The sequence below is a fragment of the Canis lupus genome, chromosome 5 (assembly GCF_003254725.2).
Source record: "Canis lupus dingo isolate Sandy chromosome 5, ASM325472v2, whole genome shotgun sequence".
Taxonomy (NCBI): Eukaryota; Metazoa; Chordata; class Mammalia; order Carnivora; family Canidae; genus Canis; species Canis lupus.
The window spans coordinates 34,164,071-34,189,374 of record NC_064247.1 but is presented as its reverse complement, the minus strand read 5'-3'; the positions used below and the strand labels follow the sequence as shown (position 1 = coordinate 34,189,374).

Below are 25,304 nucleotides of genomic sequence, written 5' to 3'. Positions count from 1 at the left end.
CCATGGCTGACTATATTTAATTTACATGGGTAGCTTTATTTTTCATATTTCTTAATATCTGAGAGCCCCTCTGCCCACCCTCCTCCATACTTGAGAGTAGCACTCACAAACCAAAATTTCCTCTGGGTCTGCAGAATGATTGAGAAAATCCACATGCTGTTGGAAAAAATAGTCACGTGTGGTTAACATTGCATAAGAAGAACACACGGCTATAAAATGTTTAAATGGGTTTTAAGCATACCAGCATATTTAGGGAAGACTGGCCAGGATGACATGGGACTTGCCATCTTGTCATTTGAAGCAAAGTTGAGGGAACTGTGGGATTTTTGCTGGGGAATGAAGGCTAGGGAACCCAATTTCCCGTGTGACTCCAAGGTGGACAAAGAGGATCCAAGGGTAGATGCTTAGAGCACAGAATTCAGACTGCAAGGACCAAGTGGCAGTTTCCAATCACTATCTATGGAGGTGTGAACTGGTCACACCTGTGACCTGCAGCTGTGACTGGTCACATTGGAGAGTGGGTACGAGCATCAGGTGGGTGGCTGGACAAAAATTTAGATACCTTACAACCCCAAGGGTATCGTTGGGAGGTTACGCATCTCTGCCAGCTTGCCCTTGCAGGAACCACAGTTATGTTTACATATTTGTAGGAGATCCCGCACCTCTGGACCAGCATACTTAGGATGTGTTCTTTTCTTTCCAGCTTACCGTGACAATCAGAACTTTGTTGCAGAATCTGAAGGAAAAGATCGCCCTTTTGAAGGACTTATTGCTAAATGCTGTGTCAACACATCAGATGTATCCATGTAAACATTTCCACCTCTTTTCTAGAGTGGGAGGAAAAGCAGTCTTATTTTAAGAAAGGAAGGAATCTGGGCCACCCAGATTTTTCCACAGCTTGAGGAAGACCTGGTTTCCAAAATATTGCCTATCCTCTTGATTTCTATTTTAAGTGTCTGTTACATGTTTTACAGTGAATATGCTGGCGGAGCAAGACACACTGAAGGCATTAATTTATTTGAGTGTTATTTGGGCATGACCTTTATGGTGTAGGAAGTGAGTGCTTTCTGCCAGTGGTGTGTTTGCATCAAGGTTTGTATGCCCACCTGTCTAGTCTCCTGAAGATGGTGAGCCACAGCTCCTGCAGGAGACAATCATAGTTATCCTGAGCTGTGATAATGCTAGAGTGTCCAGAGTTTTGAGTGATCCATTTTCTTTTCTGAGAGGCCAATGCCAGTAGAAGTCATATATCTTTGGGATTTTCCCCCCCTCTATTTATGTAGATTATTGAGATGGGACTCCTTTGCCTTCCTATTCTTTGAGAAGCACAGATACTGCCCCAGGTTTGAGAGTTTGGGGGTATGGGGTAGGCAGGGAGCACTTGCTTAAAGCAAGTTGTGCCACCATCTCAACTGCCTACCAATGCTATTAAGTATTGAAATTTTTTTTAGAAGTTCATAATTTGATCCATTTAGGAAAAAACCAGTTCTGTAAAGCCGAGTTTATATTGGTTTGAAAAATGGCCTCAAACTGCTTCCCCCCTCATCATTTCTTCAAATGATCAGTTCATACCCAAAAGCCAGATTCGAGTGTCTCAGGAAATGGTTTTTACATGGGAAAATGTAAGAATATAGACACAATAATTGAAAATGTTTTAACAATTATTTTCTTACGAGTGTAACCCCTTTATGCTACCAGGGAGGTTCATTTAGATTAATTGCATGATTTTCCAAATATCCAGTTACTCACATGCTAAGGTTTCAAGTAAAAGTTTAATTTCAACAAACAATGGGGGCTTTATTTTTAACACAACTGGAATATTCTGATATCTCCATCTGGTATAATTTATACTACACATATATTAGATATATACGTGTGTGTATATATATTTTTAAAGGTTTATTTATTATTTGAAAGAGAGGGAGAAAAAGTGGAAGCACAAGCGAAGGGTGGAGGGGGTGGGAAGGAGATGGTGGTGGTGGTGACAGGGACAGAAAGAGAGGGAGCAGACTCCCCTGCTGAACAGAGAGCCCAATGTGAGACTTGATACCAGGACCCTGGGACTTGACCTGAGCCGAAGGCTTGCTTAACCAGGTGAGCCATGCTGGTGCCCCATGCACATTATTATAAAAAGGGTTTTAACTTATCAAGATCAGCAAGTCCTACTATGTAGACCTCAAGTGGTTTCCAATTGGCCCAACTGCACTTGAGGTCCAGATAGACACACTCATTTTCTTGTTACCTAAAGCACATATGTAAGGAAGGTAACTAAATAGTCCTTTCAGGATGTAATATTAACAACTGTGTATTTGCTAACCTTCCATTAAGGTAACATGATTATTCATCTTATAATATTTATGTGTTAAACTAGAGGGTAAAAAGGAAACAAATTAAGAACTCTTACTTTTTTCTATTGGTAACTTCTGCTCGTTATTAGTTACAGAGGAGCATGTGGCAGTAATAATTGACTTTGTTCTGAATGCTTTCAGCCTGACCATCTTTTGAAATCTCACAGACTTTGGTTTTGTGGTCATCTCAGAATTTGCTGAATGAAGCACGAAAAATATATAAAAATATTTAAAAGTATTGAACAGAGTTATTAAACACATTATGAAAATATTTAAGGACATTACTGTGGATAATGTAGAATTTTGTAGGATAAAGCAGAAACTCAGCTGGACGATAACAGCATTCTTTAAACTCTTAAGTCTTTTTTTCAAACAATTGGGTCTTTCTACTGGAAGTGCAACCCATGCTAAGGATGGAATTTCTGGTCACCCGCCCCAAGGGGGCGCTCAATACCTCTGCGTTTTCAGGGAGACCATTTCTTTTGATGGAATGGAAAGGAGGTAGTTTCTCCATTATGAAGCCTCTTTTTAATTCCCTTGACCTTCTCCTACCCAACTATTTTACATAATTCTATGGCAGTTATCCTCCGGATTTATCCTCTCTTGTATTTATCCTCTCTGTATCAGAGAGCTATTTGCGTTGATGGTTCCTTATTTTCTTTACAAAAAAAGGTATTGAGGCCAGGTCAACCTTTGCACCCCAAGTCACAGATGGAGCTGGAAAAAGAATCCAGCATCCCAGCAGAGGAGTATTTTATACAGAGAGGAATCCGAGGGCTGGAGTAACTTGCCCCAGACTCCACAGCTGGGAAATGGTAGAGCTTGGACGCAGAGTCAGGGCTGTCTGGCCCCGAAGCCAGTTGTTTAAAAGCTGAATCTTACTTTAGTAGAAATAATACAGTCATCTGTCACCTGGCATGTCTTCAACTAGAATTCCCTAATAATTGGCATGTTACTCTAGTGCCAAGACAAATCCTGTTTATAATGCAAATCCTCAAGACCCTCCTTAATCATCAGAAAGATTAAACACTGTTCACTGTGGTTTATTAGGTATGCTTTATGATGTTGTAATTCTTAGAAAAATTTTTGTCCGTAAATCGCCAACAGAGTGACTGTTTAATCCTTTTTTTTTTTTTTAAGGCATAACTAATGTTGGGTGACTTTTTTAATGTGAATATTTGAATACCACATTTCCTTACTGTGTTGGGTAGTTGAGAGTTTACGGCACTTTACTCAGTAAATTTATGTATTTGTGCAGTTTTCCAAAGAACACTAGGGATTGCCAGAAAGATAAGTCCTAGGAAAATGCCTCCCAAACAATTAAACTCATGGAGTGAAGGCATAAGATGTTATTGCTCTTTCTTGGAAAAGTATTTTCTCCTGGCAAGAATAAATGTGAAGTTAAAATGAAAGTTCTGTGCTTTTGAATTGGTTAGTTAGCAATTCATAAACCAAAGTCCTGCAGCCAGAGTTTAAAATTGCTGAAAAACATTAATTTCTATTCACCATGTTTCTTGGTGACAGCAGTTGTTAATTGCTTCGCTGGTTGAGCAAAGTTGTGGGCCATGGGAGGCTGCATGTGCAATGTCAGGTAGTAGTAAAATTATTCTTGAATTGGCCTTATGTGAAGCTCATCTTTTTGTTGGGTTCTCAAAGGCAGCACCTTTACTACTTTAAGGAGATTTTTTAAAAATCTCTTTACAAAGGGGTTCAATATAAAAAGATACTTTGGTGTCTTGGGAGATGTCCCATAGAAATGATCTTTAAAACTATAAATAACTTTTCTTCCCCTTTCTCTTTTGCAGGGGGAGAAAAGATAGGTAGACAGGTGGATAGGCAGATGCAGCCATCTGCATTCGGTAACAAACCAAACAAATGCAGATGTTGGGGGGCTAACCAAATAGACTTTAGAGAGAGCCCCTCGTGGCTCCAGTGAAGCTCAAATGGGTTCTCAAGCATGGTACTTATACATGACAGTTTTCATTGGGACTTCGTATGGTGAGGAAGTAGGGACAAGACTGTTGATGTCGGTAGGGATTTTTTTATTTATAGTCTTGCTACATTCTTTCTAGCTTTCCATGCTAAGATCTTTCTTTGTTACCACGGTAGTAAAAGTAGATGGTAGTTTTGCTTGCTGTGGTTTTGTTTTTTTTTTCTTTTTTTTAATTTTTATTTTAGAGAGAGAGCCAGAGAGATCAAAGAGGGAGAAGGAGAAGCAGACTCCCCAATAAGCAGGGAGCCCAATGTGGGGCTCCATCCCAGGACCCTGAGATCATGACCTGAGCTGAAGGCAGATGCATAGCCAACTGAGCCACCCAGGCGCTCCTGCCTGCTGTGGTTTCTTGTTTTGTTTTGTTTTGTTTTCTGAATATCCATACCTGGCACAATGTATAATTAGTAACTTGATGTAAGTCTCCCACCAGCCCCAATTTGTTGGGAAGTATTTCTGCTTCCACGAAGTCCATTGGTATGGTGGGAACAGCACTGACTTTGGAAGCAGACAGACCTGAGATTGAGGACTAGCTCTGCCACTTCTCAAGCAATTTAGCCTTTCTGGACCTTCATTTCATTATCTTGAGTAGGAATTAGAAAAAAAAGTTACATTGCAAGGTTGTTTTAAAAGCTGGAGGAAGTCAATTTAAAGCATCTCACAGGACTAGCCTCTCCTACTGGCAGGTGTTGAATACTAGGTTGCTTTCAACATTTACTAACCTTGGACAAATTACCTAACCTCTTTGTGCCTTGGTGGGGTTTTTTTTTTCCCATCCGGAAAGAGGGATAATAAAAGTATACCTGACCTGCTACTTATTATTTTGTCCCTATTGTAAAGATTCCAGCTAACAGGGAGAATTTACAGATAGTCCTTCTGGAGTTGCTCATCGTGTAAAGAGATTATAGCAAGGCACATAGATAATGTATTAAAATAGGGCTTGCAAAATGAGATCAGTGCTCTGAGGAAGGTAAAGGCTTGGCCTGGTATATAATAAATATTCAGAAGAGTTTGTTAACTTAAAAAAAAAAAAAGGATGAGATGCATGTGAGCTAGCAAAGTTTAGCCTCTAGGACCCTCAACTATCTATTTTTTTTTTTTTTTAAGATTTTATTTATTCATGAGAGAGACAGAGAGGCAGAGACACAGACAGAGGGAGAAGCAGGCTCCCTGCAGGGAGCCCAATGTAGGACTCAATCCCGGGACCCTGGGATTTTGAAGGCAGCTGAAGGCAGATGTTTAACCACTGAGCCACCCAGGTGCCCCTTTAAACTGTCTTGTCACAGCTCTTAGGGCACCAAAAAAGAAATCAGTGTATCTGCAAACTTCTTCCTTCTACAGCGTGATTAATTCACAAGCAAGGCTTGCCAAAATTCTTAAGCCTTCTACCAACTAAAGAGAAAATCCAGGAGCTGGAATGGGGAGTGGGGCATCCTGTGGGACCAGCAGTATCTTCCTTCCACTTCCTCATAGATTCCCAGGGCTTGTCAAGTTTGAGCAGGGAAGCTGGCCTGAAGCGCACTGGTAGCAAGTTACTGGTAATATGAAATCAGCATCCCATTTCATGTACAACCTTACATCCCTATCACTTGGCTTTATATGTAAAGCCAGCCATCAGTCCACATACACGTAGTAGGATCCTTGCTTAGATGATTCTACGATCTCTTGTTAGGAACAACTCCTCAAATGATGAGTGTGCTGGGCAGAAGGGCTGTTAATCTGTGATTTCTCCTTTTGCTCCTCTCCCCCCATCTCCTATACCACATCCTCCCAGTAGATTAAAATACAAATCAAACAAGGAGGAGGGCGTTCCTAATTGGTTAATTTTCCAGTTTTCCCAGATTAGCAGGGCGTCTCTGGGAAAATTCTGTGTTGGTATTACTGGTTCTGATGTTGATTTTAACAGGATGCTGTGCAGAGGCCAAGTGGATAGTCCTGGGAGCCCCAGGGTGCAGAAGCCCCCTGAAGGTTTGGGGGTCAATGCCAGCTCGTCTTGGTGGGAAAGCCCTGACTTGAAGCAGACAGAGCTGGGCTCCAGCCTGATGTTGTCAGTAATCAGCCAGGTGACAGCCACACTGGGCCATGCTCCTGGTGGCGAGAACCAGGGGAACCCTACCTGGCTCTGGGGAACACTAAGGATTCATGTAGCAGTAACTGTGATTCTGTTCTTCAGCTCTAACCTACAAAACACAATCACCAAGCTTTACCGCTCTTGAAACTGATGTTATTTAATAAAGTCTATCCTCAGGAGCCTTTAATCCTGTAACTGGCGTCTGTTAAATTTGAGCACCTGTCTTTCCCTGTTGCTATTATAAAAGCACCTTCTACCTATATGCTTATGATTGGTTTTGGCCAGCGCCTCGCCTCTCTCTCTACTTCATCCCCACCATCTCCACCTCTTTCAGGGTTCACAGTGTGGATGGTGGGCACCTGTCATCCCAGGCTTTCCTAGGCTTGCGTAACTAGGTGTGCATGTAGATATAAATTTCATTTTGACTACATAAAGGGGTCACACCATCCATTTGGTTTTGAAACTTGTGATTTTATTAATTAGCATTATGATAGGCACACCATACAAAACACCTGAAAAGTAAGGGTCCCTCACACCCCAAATCCCCAATGCTCCCTCCTTAGTGGCAGTTGTTTCGTATCCTTCCAGAAATGTTCTGTGTATACATACAAACATACGTGTGTCCAGCTGAGTGTTTTTTAAATGCAGTGGGAGCACACCATTCACTGTTTAGCTCTTGGCTGCTTTTTCTTTTATTTCATTTTAACACTATGTTTTAGAAATGATATCCTATCAGATAATCCACGTCAAGTACTTAGTAAGTGCTCGGGTATGTTAATTATTATCGCCGGTCCATTAAGAGTGTTGCCACTCTTTTTTCTCCTTTTTTTTTTCTTTTAGGCTGCAAAACATTTCCACTGTGGAGTTGTGCTAATTCTTATTTGGTGGACATCAGGATGTTTTTGCTATTTGGCTGTAGTGAACATGTCTGTTCCTAAGCCTTGGTGTAGATGTGTGATGTATCTGCAGGACAAGGACCTGTTGTAAGATTGTGCTTTCTAAATTTTGCCATTTAGAAGGCAGTCTGGCAATTGGCTGAGCTTGTTTTTGTCACAGAGTGCCTGCTTCCTCTACCCTTTCCAGAACTTCCTGGTCACACTTCCTAATCTGATACATGAAGGGGATAGTATGTTTCTGTTTGCATTTCTTTTACTAATGTAAAAACTGAATGTTTTTCCATTATTATTAGGGGTTCTTTTTTCTGTGCTCTGTAATGTTTTTGCCTCTTTCTTTTCATTTGTCACTATTAATTTGTCATGTATATATTCATTTTGCTGATACTTAAAAAGTTCTATATAGTCACATTGGTCTTTTCCTTCGTGGTCTATACATTTTCAATTTGATGGGAAAGATTTCTCTTATCCCAAGAATTATAAAAAGTTACCCTTTGTCTTCCCTGATGATACTTTTGTGATTTTATTTTTTTAACCTTTAAATCTCTGAGCCAGTGAAATCTATGCTTAATTGTAAGAATGGATTGTAGTTCAGCTTATGTTTGCTTGGGTGGCTGGACACTGAAAACCACAGGTTGCCAGAGTTGGTGGAATGCAGAACACAGGACTAGGCAAGTTAGTATTGTGATATAACTAATACTTTCCACAAAGTAAAATTCCCATTTTGTCCTGTATAATTCATGTCATAGCTTCTGAGAGCTTCTATTCCCCCCAACCTCCCGACCCATGACCTTCTCTTAGGTAGAAGAAAAACCTTCTGCTCTGTTGACAATTTGCCACTAATGGAAACACATTGATACCTATCCTTTCTATGGCATCCATCAAAAGGCAAATATTTGGACTTTTTTTTGTCCAGATGAAGTACTTCAGCCCCCTCTTTCTTTGTTCCTTCCTTTCTTTCTTTTTTTTTATGATTTTCAAATTTATTTGAGAGAGAGAAAGGAAGGGGCAGAGGGAGAGAGAGAATCTTGAGCAAACTCTTTGTGAGGGCAGAGGCCAACACAGGGCTCAATCTCACGACCCTGAGATCATGACCTGAGTGAAACCCAAGAGCCTGACACTCAACTAACTGAGCCACCCACGCACCCAGCCCGCTGTTTCTTAGCTGCAGTGGCTAGTTTATGGTTACCAAGAGGGCTTTGGGAAGAGCATGGCATTCTGGAATGTTGAGACAATCTATTGACTTATTTTAATATCTGAAGCCACTGACCCTGCTAAACTACATTGGTTTGGGGATTTGTGATTTTATTAACTACTGTCTGTTACTGGAGAACTTTTTTTTTTTTTTAATTTTTATTTATTTATGATAGTCACAGAGAGAGAGAGAGAGAGAGGCAGAGACATAGGCAGAAGCAGGCTCCATGCACCGGGAGCCCGACGTGGGATTTGATCCCGGGTCTCCAGGATCGCGCCCTGGGCCAAAGGCAGGCGCCAAACTGCTGCACCACCCAGGGATCCCTGGAGAACTTTTTTAATGGATTTTTAAAAATTATTATTATTTTACTTGCAAGCTAGCTCTTTCTATTCACAATTAGCACCAGAAATTGTAGATCCCCAGGCCATGGTCCCCTGCCTCCTCCAGGAAATGGTGATGCTCCTACTTGATTTTGCCAATTTCTTGGAAATATTTTTGGGCCTACATACAGTGTTTCATGCCATCTCTTAAATAGAGAAGTGTCTCTGAATTTAAAGTAGGAGCCAAATAAATAAATAAATAAATAAAGTAGGAGTCTCACTAACATCTTACCGTTACCAGAACTAGGACTGTGCCCCGGGTGACTACGTTACCAGAGTTTCATGTCCAATAAAACAAAAGCCATCTAATAAAAACTCAAAGCCAGATAAAATCCACTGTGCTGAGGTGGCTTATTTCTGTACTTACTCTCTTGTGTCTTGTGTCAGAGATGTTCTTTCAGAAGTGTTGGTTAGCTTTCTCCACTTTTTTTTTTTAAGATTTTATTTTTTTATTTGAGAGAGAACAAGCAAGGGAAAGGCAGAGGGAGAAACAGGAGAAGCAGACTCCTCGCTGAGCATGGAGCCTGATTCAAGGCTCAATCCCAGGACCCTGGGATCATGACCTGAGCTGAAGGCAGACACTCAACCAACAGATTCACCCAGGCTCCTATCCCCTTGTTCTTTCATGGCAGAAATTTTCTCCCTGAACATTTTATTTTGTTTTTAAACATGCAAGCACGCACACACATTCCCTAAGCCTAGAAGAACTTGCTTAGCTTGCTTCAAGGAAGCTAGTATAAAAAAGAAACTGGATTTAGCCCAGATTTATTTCTTTGCCATAACTCATGAATTGTGCTGGAAAAGGTGTTAGAAATAATCTATTATCTGGTATTGCATCTGAGGAAACAGATCGAAAAAGGTGGTTCAAGGTCATAAATAGTGGTCAAAACAAGACTTTCGGCTTCAGACTCCTGGTTTCACTGCTTACTAGAATAACACATTGAAATCCGATTCTTTTTTTGTAATTGTCTTTAAATATCATGCCGTGTATTTAAATATTGAGCTGATGGGAGCTGCTTTTAGATCAAATGTGTCGCACAGAGTAGCACTTTGCAGGATCTATTCCCAGTGTGTTAATAGGAAGAAAGAAGGCAGCATAGAAAACCTCTTTCCTTTTTTTACAGAGTATCTTAGGGTACTCCTGTCTAGGAGAACACCCTTGAACACTGCCTCCTAGAACTTAAAACCTGAGGACTCCCTGAGTCAGATGGCTCTGCTGATAGGAATAATCATTTCAGTGTTGGTCGCTGGGAGGAAGATAATTTCTACCTCCTGTATTTCTCAGTGGTTGAGTCTGTCAAGGTCATTGAGTTGGAAGATCTGTGATGTCGAAGGTCAGAGCAGGAGCAGAAGCAGAACAGCTGAGATCTCTTCTGGCCAATATTGCTTAGTGTCTGTACTGGGTCATAGCTGGCTGGGAGAGCTCACTGCATAACAGAATAGGTAAACTGAGGTAATCCAGCCACTGTTGGGACCTTAACTAGCTGCCTGCAGCACACAGCTTGAAGGAGACCGAAGACAGAACCTCCTGGATGAACTCGTAACTCGAGAGAGACTGCTTGTGGCATCTTTTAAGAACGAGGGTGCAGAACCGGATCTCATCAGGTAGGGCCTTTTCATTTACAGGGATTATGTGGTGGGTGAAGATGTGTTTGCAGAGATTACAGATTTGTTTCCTGAATGGTCTAACTCAACTAGTAAAATAGATCCAGCTCATTTATAGTGTTTGACTATCATTTTCTTTCAACTTAGTGTTTTTTAATTTTCAAGATTTAGGAAATCGGGTGTGTTGAGCTGCATCTCATCTTGAGGGGTGAATGTTTGGGGAGAGTACAGACAAAATCAGCAAATCTCCTTTGCATCCTTGAGTTGCTTTCTGCTATCTTAGCTGTCTTTTAAACTCCTGAAGCCAGGTACTCATCTGTGTGGGGACATTAGGTGTTTTTTTTGTTGTTTTTTTTTTTCCCCCCACTGGCACTTTGGAAAAGTGTGTCCTAGTAAGATGTGTCATCCATGGCTCATGAAGGTAGGGGAATGGGGCAGGATTCTTGCTCCTGCTGTGCCCCTGAGTGATTCACAGGCCATGCAGTTGATTGCTGTTCTGCACCAAGCTCTGTTGGAAGGCCCGGAGAAGTGGTCCGGCGTTCCAGGGTTGGGGTTAACAAACCCTGTATGGTTACATCTTTAGAACTGGCCTCCCCCTGCTTCCAGAACTCCTGTAAGGTCATCATGGGAACCATCACAGAAGGACAGGACTTTAGGGTAGAAACTCACTTCTCTCCTTCTTCCCCACGGGGTCTGATGCTTTCACTCTGGAGAGGAGTTTGTTTCTGCTGAGTTCTTGGTCAGGAATAACATGGCTTTTCCCCAAGAGCAATGGTTTTTGACCTTTGGCCACATATTGCCAGGCCCCACCTCAAACAATTAAATGGGGGAAAGGGGGGTGCATGGAGGATCCCAGGTGAGTCTGGTAGGCAGCCAGGATTGCAGACCATTGCCCTGGGGCAAGGATGCAGCAGTTTCCTTTGGGCCCCAGACTTCTCAGGAGCATGTGATCCTGGGTTTTTGTGTTTTTATTTTTTTTAAGATTTTATTTATTTATTCATGAGAGGCATAGAGAGAGGGGCAGAGACACAGGCAGAGGGAGAAGCTGGCTTCCTGCTGAGAAACCAACATGGGACTGGATCCCAGGACCCCAGGATCACACCCTGAGCCAAAGGCAGATGCTCAACCACTGAGCCACCCAGGTGCCCCTGATCCTGGGTTTTTAGAAAGAGATTATGAAAGATAGGAAGCTAAATGAAATCTTAAGTCGTTTCAGTGGAGAAGTAAAGCCAGGGAGGGAGGAGTTGTGTCCCAGGCAGGGTTTGTAAGAAGCCTGGGGTTGGGGTGGCTGTCTCTCTGCCCGTGTGTGGTGGATGAAGGTGGTGGTCCAGAGCTGGTGACATGGAGCACATGAGCAAGGAAATCTGTAGTGTAGAGTTGGTGCCACCTGTCAGGAAGGGCCTTTACCCGGAAGGAAGAGATCTTTATAGTCCAGACAGTGAACAGAGGCACAGTCAGGTGGCAGAGCCAAGTGGAGAGGCAGTAGGGAGGGGGGTGCATCTACATACCTCTGCTTTGTGGTCATGGAGGTGGTGACAGTGATGGACAGTAATAGTTACCTACCCCATTCCCGACAAGAGTATGTCATGTGCCCAGCTCTGCTTAGTGCTCTACATGGTGTCATTTACAAAAGCTGAAGAGGCTACTTTATGTGCGAGGTCTTTGTAGGTTTTGTGGGTATTTTAGTCCCCTCTTGCTTGTTACTTGTCTTCTCTCCTGTGATCATCTCCATATCCTTGTTATTTAAAATGTAACCTGTGCACAAGCGTCATTGCCACCTGGGAGTGTGTTAGAGGTGTGTTAGAAGTCCAAGTTAGATTCTTGGACCCTGCCCCCAAACCTCCTGAATCTGTTTTTGTTTTTTAAGACTTTTATTTATTTATTCATGAGAGACAGAAAGGGGCAGAGACACAGGCAGACGGAGAAGCAGGCTCCCTGCGGGGAACCTGATGCAGGAGTCGATCCTAGGACCCCAGGATCATGACCTGAGCCAAAGGCAGACGTTCAACCACTGAGCCACCCAGGCGTCTCTGAATCTGCATTAAAAAAAAATAATAATAGGGATCCCTGGGTGGCGCAGCGGTTTAGCGCCTGCCTTTGGCCCAGGGCGCGATCCTGGAGACCCAGGATCAAATCCCACGTCAGGCTCCCGGTGCATGGAGCCTGCTTCTCCCTCTGCCTGTGTCTCTGCCTCTCTCTCTCTCACTGTGTGCCTATCATAAATAAATAAAAATTAAAAAAATAAACTAATTAAAAAAATAATAATAATAAATTAAAAAAATAAAAAAATAAAAATTATTTTTAATAGGCTTGAACTCAGGACAGTGATGTTGAGTCATGTGTTCTACCCACTGAGCCAGCCAGGTGCCCCTGAATCTGCATTTTAACAAGATCTCTGGGTGATCTGAATGTACCTTACCATTTGAGAAACAACGGCTCTATATCCTCTGTTCCTAACAGCAGCACTTCGTATCAGAGTCACACAAGAGGCTTATAAATAAAAAGTAAAAAAAGAGGCTTACAGGTGTCAGGATCATGTACTTGCGGGGTTGAGTTAGTAGTCTGGCCAACAATAGGTTTTTGGGTGTTTTTTTTTTTTTTAAGACTTTTTTTTTTTTTTCTTTTCATGAGAGGCACAGAGAGAGGCACAGACACAGGCAGAGGGAGAAGCAGACTCCCTGTGGGGACCCCGATGTGGGACTCGATCCCAGGACCCCAATATCATGACTTGAGCCAAAGGCAGATGCTCAACCACTGAGCCACACATGTGTCCCTGGGTTGTTCCTTCTGGGGCCATGACGGAGAGTCTGCTGTAAGCCTCTCCTCTCCTCTCCTTGTAAATGGCTGACTTCATATGGTCATTTCTCTGTGTGTCAGCATCCAAATTCCCTTTCAGGGTGCCAGCCATACTAGATTATGGCTCACCCTATGACCTCATTTTAATCTAATTACCTCTCTAAAGAACCTGTCTCCAGATATCATTGTGTCCTGAGCTGTGTACTAGAGGTCCGCATTTCAGCATCGGAATTTTTGTGGGGACACAGTTCAGCCCAGAACTCAGTCTCGAAATTGCGAGGCTTTACAGACATTCCAGGAGAATCTGATCAATGAGAGAGGATGCATGCTAGATGAGAGCATTCTCAAATACTATGTAGGAAAATCCCTGGGAAATCTGCTTCTGGGCCGTGAAATGGACGCTCCAACGACACTGTTCCCTCAGCTTGGCAGAAATGATAGCATCACTGCAGACTCATCAGGGACAGGAAATAAGTGTATGGTGAGCGAATGAATGAATGTTGAAGTCAATTGCTAGAAGTAGATTGTCTTAGCTTAGAAGTCAGAGTCTCCGGTCTTTGAGTCCACTCACCTGCCCACGTCAGGGTGTTATTTTTGCCCTCTGTACCCCTAACCCCCACACTTGAGGCCTGTCTGGCCCTCCCCAACTTCTCGTACGCTCATAATTCTCTCACTAGCCTTCTGAGGATCTGAATTCAGACGTAGACATAAGGAGTTTGGGTTCACAGCTCAGCTTGCCCTCTTGCCTCTTGACCATCAGAATGCCTAGTCATTTATGATACTGGCCATTAGGGACCTTTCAGCTCAGTCTTTGGAGAAACCTCATTCCCTTCTCTGCCAGCCAGTTCCTCTGGCTCACAAAGCCCTCCTCAGTCCTCCACATGGTCACTTCCTGGTTCTGGGATCCTCTAGCATTTTTTTTCTACTTCTCCAATCTCTAGATTTCCTCCAGCATTTTGTTTACCTCCGTTATTCTTTATGCAAGGTGCGGTGCTTTGTCACTTGGGGGTGTGCTGGGCGGCGGCACATGTCTTTGCCTTAGGTCACGAGCTACAGAAATACATTGGCCAGAAAGCCTTCACAGAACTTAAAAATGTGATCGACACACTCTCTCTGGCAGGATTTGTCATTGACGCCAGACGGCCACCACAATGTGTTCCTTGTGGCCAACTTGGGGGTTCATCTGCTCACCAGTATCTCAGAGCCCCAGGATAACTGGCAGCCACAGCACAAGACCAGTTTGCCTGATTGATGGGGACTCACGTGGAGCCCCTGCCCCTCCCTCCGCTTCTGATTTCCTTTGTGTGACCCTGGTCCCCTCATGCCCGCTCCCTAACCCTTAGCCTACCCCTCCCGTTCCTCCTCAAATGTGGCCTTATTAAGGAGAGGAGAGTATTGTCAGACCTCAGTTTGGATTAACATTTCCCTTAAACAGACATTAATGTGGCAATCATGCAATTGAATGTGGAGCTGTCATGTGATGGAATCTTCCTTATACCTTGCGGATTACCGATCATTATTCGAAAGCATCAAACCTTGATGTACCACCGCGGTGTAAGCAAGCAATGGTTGGCTAATTAAGGGCATTTGGAAACTTGTTAAAGAAGCCTCTGTGTAACAATGTCTCTTAGAAGATAAGCTGTGACTTATAAAGCAGGGACACAGCTTCTGATTTAAAATCCTGCAGCCCTTTATATCTGAGAGCATTGCTGAGTCTCACAATTAGTTAAATCTTTGTCTGTCAAGAGAGGAAAAAAAAATCCTTGCATAGTCCACTGCTCGGTGAGCATCTCAAAGATTATGTGATTAACTCGGCTGTAGTGGGTGGCTAATTGGCTCAGCTTTAATCCTCACACTACCAACTATATTGAAGATTATAGGAAATAGGAAGTTATTTAGATGTCGAGATGGTAGCTGTGTATCAGGAATGGCATATTAATAAGCAGACTGATTGCTAAAATCAAAATAATAAGGATGATAGTGGAATGTTCACATTTTCTTTGTGAACTTTACATTTGATTCCAGATCTCTCTCTTTGAGGCTGTTAAATAAAAGTATGGTACTTCCGGCTTGCATTTCAGGTCAGTGTCACTGTATCCAGAAGCCAAGGTGGGCAAAAGAAAAATCTACATTAAATTTTACATTAAAAGCACCCCATTTTAAGTCACTGAAACTTTTATTTCCAATTAAAGCTTGAGTTATAAGAAGGATGATTTGTATCCGATTATGCCTGGATTTCCTAAAGTGTCATAGGTTTATATCGTATGTTGCTTAAAGTTATTAACACATGAGCAATCTACTTTTCTAGAACTAGGAAGTAGCTAAAGAGTGCATACGTGCATAAGTAATATATTCACATGGCTGAGAAATTTAAAAAGCATTTAACAGTATTTGGTGACAAGCCTCCCTCCTGCTCTGTTCCCCACTTCTGGACACAAATATCAATCTTAAAAATCGTTGCCATATCCTTCCAAAGTTCTCTTAGGAATATACCATCAAATGTGAATATGTTTCCTTATTTCCCTCCATCTTTTACACAAATGGTACATACCATTCTACAATACTTTTCGATTACCTAAAGGAATATATATTAGAGAGCTTCCCAAACCGGCAGGTTTTGTCATTTGTTTTCATAGCCTTATAATATTTCATTATATGCATGTGGCATAATTTCTTTAACTAGCTTCCTGTTAACACATGTGTGAATTGTTTCTTGTCTGTTACACATATATTTTATATGAATACATATGTGCTTAATACATAGACTTTTTTTCTACTACAAAAAGATGGTGGTTATACAGAAGGGAGTTCACACATGGGAAAGTCTGCCTCTACATAGGTTCTTACAAGTAGGATGGCTGGATCAGAGGGCATATGACCTTGTAACTCTCATAGAACCAGTGTAGACTTGCACTAGCCATTCGTGTGAGTGCCTGTTTCCATAGTTTGCTCCAGAGACAGTGTTATTAAACTTTGGTTTCCTATTCCAGTCTAATATATGAAGATAGTTATTTCTCTTTTTTCCAATATTTTATTTATGTATGTATTTATGTATTTATGTATTTATTTATTTATTTGAGAGAGAGAGAGAGAGAGAGAGAGAGAGAAACATGAGAGAGAACAAGCACAAGCAGGGGGTTGAGAAGGTAGAGGGAGAAGCAGATGCCCCACTGAGCAGGGAGCCGGATGCAGGGCTCCATCCCAGGACCCTGAGATCATGACCTGAGCTGAAGGCAGATGCTTAACCGACTGAGCCACCCAGGTGCCCATAAAATAGTTATTTCGTAATAGAGTTTTATGCAGTTACTGTATATAATTGTAATGAACATGGGTTATTGGGAAATTCTCCTCTGTTTCTTTTTAGTACTCTCATGATTTTATTTTATAACCTTACTTAATCTACTTGGAATTTAATTTGGTGAAGAGGATGAATCCCACTTTTTTCTTAATTGGCTACCCTATTTTTTTGACTATGTTTTTCATTGAATGATCCATTTTCACAAATTTTGAGATGATGTGCTTTAATATAATACATCTGTGTAGATATGTATTTGGATCTGTTTCTGGACTTTGTGGTGTATTCTAGGGGTCTGTGACCACTCATGTGCTAGCACCTTTCCTTTCGAGGCTTTATTATAAGTTTTAATACATGATTGGGCTTGCCTCCTGTCATTACACTTCTTTTTTAAGAGTTTTGATTTTTTTTAAAAACATGAATTCTAGAATCAGCTAACCTGGTTTTTAAAAAGGGAAAAATAACTATTTTTAAAATTGGCATTCCGTTAAATCTTAAAACCTTTTATAATGTTGAACCTTCCTCTCCAGGAACATGGGATGTGTCTCGATCGGGTCAAGCTGTCTTTCAGGGCTTTTAGAACATCTTCAAGGGAGCTGTACATGTTTCTGGTTTAATGTAATTTTAGGTATTTTATGTTTTTGGTGGTTTCAAATTCACTTTTTCATGCCCTCATGCTTTTTGATTTTTGGTTATATGGAAGCTGTTCATACGCTATTAATATTATAACTACTTTCTTACTGCTCTGATGTTTGTAGAATCAACAGAAAGTTGATTTCTAGTTATATTTGTTGGTTTTCTAAAAGAAAGGAAACAGTTCCTGGAAGCTTCCCAATCCATAAACCGGCCCAAAATAGAACTAAGTTGGGCTAGCATCACATGCCAGGTTATGCCAAAAGCCGTGGAAGAACAGAGTTGCCATGACTGGCTTAGGTCTGCTCCGGAGACACAGATCCCTGAACTGAGACTGAGGATGGGCTCTTGTTCTCCGAGCAGTGGAGCCTTGAACAGAATCAAGGTTCTGATAAGGAGCGAGAAGAGACTTAGCAGAGTTGGGTGGGCAAGCTGTAGTGACCACATAAGCCCTTGCCCACAGCCCTTCCAGCAGCAGTAGTAACTTGCTACATCTTTCAAGTACCTTCTGACACCAGACATGGAAGGTTCTTAACTTCTGTGACCTCACTAAGGACCTTCATCTCCTATCACATCTGTTCCTGAAGTCCCAGGGAAGTGGTAGTTCACTGCCCTTCTAGGTGATTTTATTTAGGTTCACGTGGGACTTAGACTTTAAACCTTCTATTTGCTTTTTAAGGAAGCCGCAATATTTACCGCTACCACCTGGCTCTCTGGAGAGGTTTAGGAGATACGCTTTTGAAGTTCAACATGGTTCTTATAGTGATGCATTTATGCAGTTCCATAGAGTTGGTTTCTTCTGCAGACAGATGATCTCATGCATTTTATGTTAGGTAATGTTTAACTCTCATTTGGGAGGTAGTAGCTTCTGACCTTGTCTCCACGATCTGGAGAAATGCAATAGGTTAATTTGATGCGTGGACTGATACTTCATGTGACAAGAGGGACTATTTGGAGTAGGGACTGACCTGAAAGGTCTGGAATATATATTGTCTTAGTACATTTTTTTCTATGTTAACCACTGGTCCAATAGCAGTCATGTAGCGTGTGCAGTGACCGTGTTTCTTTGGGGAGAAAAATGGAGAATGTCATATGACAGTAGTTCTTGTGACTCCTTTTGTGGAGGAGGCAGTTTGGTTGAAGGGTTAGGCCAAAATGTTGACACTTTGGGATATTCTAGAAGTTTGTGGGAACTGACAGAATTTTTAAAAATGTGAACCTAATCTGAAAGTGGTGGATCGTGTTATAAACACACAGATTGTACAAAAGAGTAATCAATGAAAATTGGAGTGCCTTCCCACTTCCAACAGATGTGTAGTTCCTCATTTCTTCCCCAGAGGCAACCACTTATAATAGTTTTTTATGTGTCCTTCCTGGGAGATTCTACATATATACAAGGGTGCACGCCCACACACACACCCCCCTCCCATCTACCTCTTGCCTCTTTTATTTTTAACATGAATTATAGTATAACATGCCCTCTTGACTCTTTGCATTATCTTTTCAGCTCTATAGGGTAACTTGGAGATTATGAAGCAGAATGTTTAAACTAATACTTTTAAATGTCTTGGAAGTATTTCAGAGCTTGACAGAGTAAGCTATTCAAAGTTTTTTGGTGATGTATGTACTCACAAGACTGATGACCACTTGAATGGATCTCTGTAGTCATTTTAGTCCAGATTTTTTTTTTTCCTCTCCATGGAATAGGAAAGGAACTCTACCAGCAGCCCGATTTCCAAATAGATACTGAGTATAAAAAGGATTATCCATTTGGATGACTGATGAAGCAAGTGAATCTAAGACCTTGAGATGTGAATAAATATTAGTTATTGCAATTCCATGCTGTTGAACAAGTCGAGAAAGCTACCCAGTGATACCCTGTGAGATGTAATGAATATAGTCTGTCCACAGGCAGTAGCATGGTAGCTTCTCCACAGGTTTTGAAAGCTGGATGACAAAGAAATATCAAATAAAAAATTTAAGATGCTATTTGTTAAAGCATTAAAAACATGAAATATGTAGGAATAAGTCAAATGAAAGGTGTATGAAACCTCCACATTCAAAACTATAATAACATTGTTTAGAGAAATTAAGGAAAAACTAAAAGATATACCATGTTCAGGGATTGGAGGACTCAGTCTTGTAAAGATGTCAGCTCTCTCAAGATTCACCTATAGGTTCAGAACAAACTCAGAGTCCCCAGCCACTTTTTTTTTTTTTAAGATTTTATTTATTCATGAGAGACACACAGAGACAGACAGAGACATAGGTAGAGGGAGAAACAGGCTCCGTGCAGGGAACCTGATGCAGGACTCGATCCCAGGAGCCCGGGATCACACCCTGAGCCAAAGGCAGATGCTCAACCACTGAGCCACCCAAGTGCCCCCACCCAAGCCACTTTTTCAGTTTCATCATTTAAGAAGATGATTTTAAACTTTATATGGCATTTAAAAGAGCCAAGAAAAGCCAAGGTAGTTTTGAAGAACAAAAAGCATGAGGGCTCACGTTATCAGTTATCAGGACTTACCATAAAGCTGCACTGTGATGTGGACACAAGGATAGGCAAGTAAACCAGTGGAACAATACAGAGTTCATGTGCGTTGCTACTTGACTCATGACAAAGGTACACTGCAGTGTAGTAGAGAAAAGATAGTCTCTTCAATAAATAATGTTAGGTCAACTAGAGAAGCATATGAGTGAAAAAGAATCAGCCTCTGCATCACTGTCTATAAAATTCAGTTCCAAAAAGATTGTAGATCTAAATGCAAAAGGTGAAATGAGAACTCATAGGAGAAAACATAAAAGAATGTCTTTATGACCTTGGGACAGGCAAGTATTTCTTATAGGATACTTAGAGCATTAAACATAAAAGAAACACATGATAAGTTGGACTTCCTTGAAATAAGAAATTCTGCTTATATCAAAGCACGAAAGACAAGCCACAGAATGAGAACCATATTTATTTTATTTATTTATTTTTAAAGATTATATTTATTCATGAGAGATACAGAGAGAGAGGCAGAGACACAGGCAGAGGGAGAAGCAGGCTGCATGCAGGAAGCCCAATGTGGAATTTGATCCCGTGACTCCAGGATCACATGCTGGACCGAAAGCAGGCGCTATACTGCTGAGCCACCCCCAGATCCCCGAGAATTCATATTTATAGTGCGTATATCTGATACCAGATTGTTGTTGTATCCAGAATATATAAAGAACTCCTATAATTTAAGAAAATGACTGACAAGCCATTAGGAAAAAGAGGCAGAAGACTAGAATTTGGACATCACAAAGGAGGATACCCAATTGCTGGTAAGCATATGAAAACATGTGCAACTTAACTAGTCATAAGGGAAGTGTGAAGCAAAACCATGATAACAGACCATTGCACCTACCAGAATGGCAGGAATTAAAATGGCAGACGGGTCAAGTGCTGCTGGAATTCTCACACACTGCTGCTGAAACTCTCAATTCTGCAACCACTTTGGAAAACTGTATCTCCTAAAACTGAGCTGTGCAAAAGCATGAATAAGACTGCTTATATCAGTGTTATTAGTCTTCCTACCTGGAAACGACTCAGTGAATACCTACACTAGGCTGTATAAATACATGATGGCATATTTATGCAGTGATACTACCCAGAAAGTGAGAAAAAATGAACTACATGCCACACCATGGATGAATCTAACAAACATCCACATTGAGCAAAATGAGTCTGACTTATGAGCGCGTACTATAGGATTCCATTCCTGTAAAGGCAAAGCTTCATTGCAATATTACAGATCAGGGAAGTGGGTCCCTTTGCAGGAAGCAGTGAGCCATAAGAGGGCACGAGAGATCCTGGTGTTCTGTTAGCACTTTGTTTCTTGCTAGGGTAGTGACTAACTGTGGGTGCTCACTTCACAAATTATCTCTGAGCTGTACACTTAATGACTTTTCTGTTCACGTGTTCTAATTGAACTTAAAAATATGTATGTAAGTACCAGTACATACAGTACATACATTTTTTTTAAACTCAAGCATTTCTTCTTAATATTGGTTATTTGTTCTTACATTCATACTTTCTTTTAAATTTCCACTGGTGCCACCTTTTTTTTTGTTTTATGATAGTCACACAGAGAGAGAGAGAGAGGCAGAGACACAGGCAGAGGGAGAAGCAGGCTCCATGCACCGGGAGCCCGACGTGGGATTCGATCCCGGGTCTCCAGGATTGCGCCCTGGGCCAAAGGCAGGCGCCAAACCGCTGCGCCACCCAGGGATCCCCGTACATACATACATTTTTATATAACATATTACACATGCAGATAAGTACATATATACCTGTGTCTATGTACACTTGTATATGTATATATACTTAAATATATAATATAATATGTAATAAGTAATTAGTAATACAATGTATGCTCATATAACACATCATTGCTCATAAAACTTATAAATGGATATAGTTATATATAACTATACTTAATGTGTGAGTATACATACATAAACACTTACATATGTATTGATGCTTTTGCATGCACAGTGTGCACGCACACACACACATACGCACACTAAGATCTGTGTCCTGAACAGACCACAAGATGGAGATGTGAGTCAGTAGAACTGGGGGAAAAACTTTACCCAGGTCTTCCTAGTGGGTAGATTTTGTGAAGTTAGGGTTTTTCTTCTGTGAAAGTGCCGGGGGAGTGCTTGGCTTGCTCTTTCTGCCCACCGTCAGAAAAGGAGCCAGGTCACCCTTCTATTCTATCCCCAACATCATCCTCCTTCCTTTCTCTGCTCACTGCAACCCTGTTTGTCATTTGAAAACCTCCCCCTGGGTGACTGTACACCCCTGCCCGGGTTATCTGCCCCTTCTTGCTTCTCTCTCCCTCTCCCTCCATCATCTTTTCTTACCTTTAGTCTTTCTCTCCCATTACTCTTTCTCCCTGCCGCCCCACCACCACCACCACCACCCCTGCCCCCGCCGGAGGAAAAAAAAGTTCGACTCTGGCATTTCTTGATATTAGTGTTTGTTTCCTACTCTTAATTTTAAAAACAGAAGGATGCTTTTTTCTTTTTTTTTTTTTTTAAGATTTTATTTATTTATTAATGAGAGACACTGAGAGAGGCAGAGACACAGGCAGAGGAAGAAGCAGGCTCCCTGCAGGGAGCCCAATGCGGACTCCATCCAAGGACTCCAGGATCACAACCTGAGCCGAAGGCAGATGCTCAACCGCTGAGCCACCCAGGCATCTCCAGAAGGATACTTTCAACAGCACTTTCTATCCATCTTCACTACATCAGGGGTCATCATTCTCCTAATATCTCCCCTCCCCTTGATCTTCCTCCCTGAGGAAGTGAGTCGTCCTTAATTGGATTTGAAACAAATTACAAACGCAATACAGGCTCATTATAACAAGTCAGACTGTACTGAGGCGTAGCCAAAAATTAATTCTCTCCCTTTCTTTCCCTCCAGTGCCATTATCCTAAAGTAACTAGTGTTAACTGTTTGGACACTTTCCTTGTCCACCTGTATCTGTGTTTATACAAATATTTACAAATAGACTTATACACATAAACGTTTTCCTTTCCCAACCTTTTTAAGTTGTCCGATACATATTACTCCATAATTTACGTTTCCATTTAAATTTGGACAGTCCTCCAAATCCATAGATCTAACAAATTCTTTTCAGTGGCAGCATTATTCCACAATGTAAATATGCAGTCATTCATCCAACCACTCCCCATCTGATGGATACTGAGTTGTTTAGGTTTTTGCTATGACGAGTAAAATGTGTCAGTCAGGACCCGTGGTGAATGTGGCTTCTATTTCTGTAGAAATTTCTCCCCAAAGTGGAGTCACTAGAACGAAGGGCATGGGTGTCCAGGTTCAACAGGCACTGCCATGTCTGTTTCTGAAAGTCCCAATGGCTCTCATTTTCCCCAGCACCATATGGGGAAACCCTTTTATTTTTTATTAATATTTTTAAATTTTTATTTGTTTATTCATGAGAGAGAGAGAGAGGCAGAGACACAGGCAGAGAGAGAAGCAGGCTCCCCACGGGGTGCCCGATGTGGGACTCGATCCCAGGACCCCAGGATCATGCCCTGAGCCAGAGGCAGATGCTCAACCACTAAGCCACTCAGGTGTCCCTGGGGCAGCCCTTTTATAGAACTGGTTGAGTTTTGTCCATTCGATGGGCGAAAAATGGTATCTTGTTTTGAATCACAGTCCTTTAACCACCTGATATATTTGTCACTTTTTCATGGGAAGATAAAAAGATTCCCTACCCCTTTGTGTATTAATTTTACATGTTGAAAACCACATGGGAATTGAAAAAGTAGAAAATTCTAGTCTATGAAGAAGCAGAGGGAAGAACCCAAGAGTCACCTATACACATTGTATTGTAAGTTACTTATGTTGATTAAAAAAAAACAAACCTATTGAATACTTTCCAATTTGGGCTTTTTATAAATGAAAATGTGTAAGAAACTGAAAAAAGCATTTTCTCATTTATTAAAAAGGGTTTTCTCTTTTTCCCTGCCTCTCTTGCCTACCAAGCATGTTCACATAGTATTTGAGCCTCATAATAATTTTTGTGGTGTAAGAGAGGAGAGAGGAGGGCCAGTTTGCGGATGGGGAGACTGAGCCTCAAAGAAGCCATCATGCCCAAGGTGAATAAATGGGAGAAAAAAAAAATTGAACTCAAGTCTCCTTGTCATATGCTGTAGGTTTTGTCTCTTGAGCCCTCTCTCTCTCTCAGTTTTGGTCTCCTACCATGGTTCCCTTGTAGGGACCCCCATTGGTTCATTTCTCACTGACTTCAAGTACTTTTTCCTTCTTCCTGATACTTGTACGTAACACACAGCGTTCCTTCCATATCAAGCCACATAGTGTGAACTTTGTATGTGTAATTCAGTGGTGGGAATAAAGTGTCCAGTATTAAAAACCTGGGTTTGAATTTTGACTCAATTTTTTTGTAAAAATGCAGATAATCATGACTCTACAAAATATTGTGAAGTCCAGGTGAGATAAATGTAGGTGAAGGCGTATGTTTATGCCTTTGTGAAGTGCTTTGTAAATGGTATTGAGCACATGCTGTCACGGCTCTTAGCAGAGGGCAATCCAAGAATGGCATGCCCTTTGGAGAGGCCTTTTTGTCCTGCACCAAACAATGGAGAATGACGTATGAGAGTTGATACCTAAATGCTAAATCTTGTGCTATGGGCCACACACAGTCTAGGACATAAGGACAGGAGGAGCGCTGGGTGAGGCAGGAGGAACTGAGAAACCAGGGGGAGAAATGAGACTTGACACAGCCATTGTACATTTGGTAGAATTTCCATATTTTCCTCTTACTTGTGTGCCTTCTTGAGCCCTCCTCTTTCTAGACTGATCACTTATGCACCAGTCTGCATATTTGGTGTCCAGCTGGCTGCAGAGATACCACCTCAGGGTGCCTGCAGGTTGCCGGACCCTGTCCCCAGAGGGAAAATGAAAAGCACAGTCGAAAGCATGGGTGCCCATCTCAGGAATTTGAGTTTTTAGATGGGAACTATCTAAAATAGTTGGAAATAATGACCATGCGGGTAGTTTTGGCTTTAGTGCGTCTTGGATGTATACACATTATTCACGGACACCCTCAGTCTTTTAATGCCAGATTTGGGTTGTTTTTTTTTTTAATTTTTATTTATTTATGATAGTCACAGAGAGAGAGAGAGAGGCAGAGACACAGGCAGAGGGAGAAGCAGGCTCCATGCACCGGGAGCCCGACGTGGGATTCGATCCCGGGTCTCCAGGATCGCGCCCTGGGCCAAAGGCAGGCGCCAAACCGCTGCGCCACCCAGGGATCCCCAGATTTGGGTTTTTGTACATCAGCTGACAAACATAAATTTCTACCGCTGTTGGTCATCCTTCTGCCAGCTAAAAATTTCTGTCACACTTACATCTTTGTCCTAGAACAACGTTAACTTACCCAACTAAGTGAATATTTTACTGCATTTTATCTTTATGAGTGAGGACAGAAGCAAATAAAGGGGGGGGGGACAGTAGAGTCGAGACAGAAATGGAGATCATCCATCATGTTGAATGCTTAAATGCAAATTGTTCACCTCAGTT

At 41.7% G+C, this 25,304-nt stretch overlaps 1 protein-coding gene across 9 annotated transcripts in view; it reads left to right on the top strand.

Annotated features, from left to right (window-relative positions):
* Positions 1 to 25,304, top strand: part of STX8 (syntaxin 8) — a 258,093-nt gene that overhangs the window by 11,205 nt on the left and 221,584 nt on the right. For 5 of the 9 annotated variants that reach the window (XM_049110214.1, XM_049110219.1, XM_035716684.2 and 2 more), the window contains exons 3-4: positions 704 to 798; positions 10,372 to 10,482. The exons of 2 other annotated variants lie outside the window; for them this stretch is intronic. In XM_049110214.1, the coding sequence (XP_048966171.1) occupies positions 704 to 798; positions 10,372 to 10,482 (206 nt within the window). Of the gene's footprint in view, positions 1 to 703; positions 807 to 10,371; positions 10,483 to 25,304 lie in introns of all 9 variants that reach the window. 2 more of the 9 variants (XM_049110217.1, XM_049110218.1) reach the window with 1 other exon arrangement.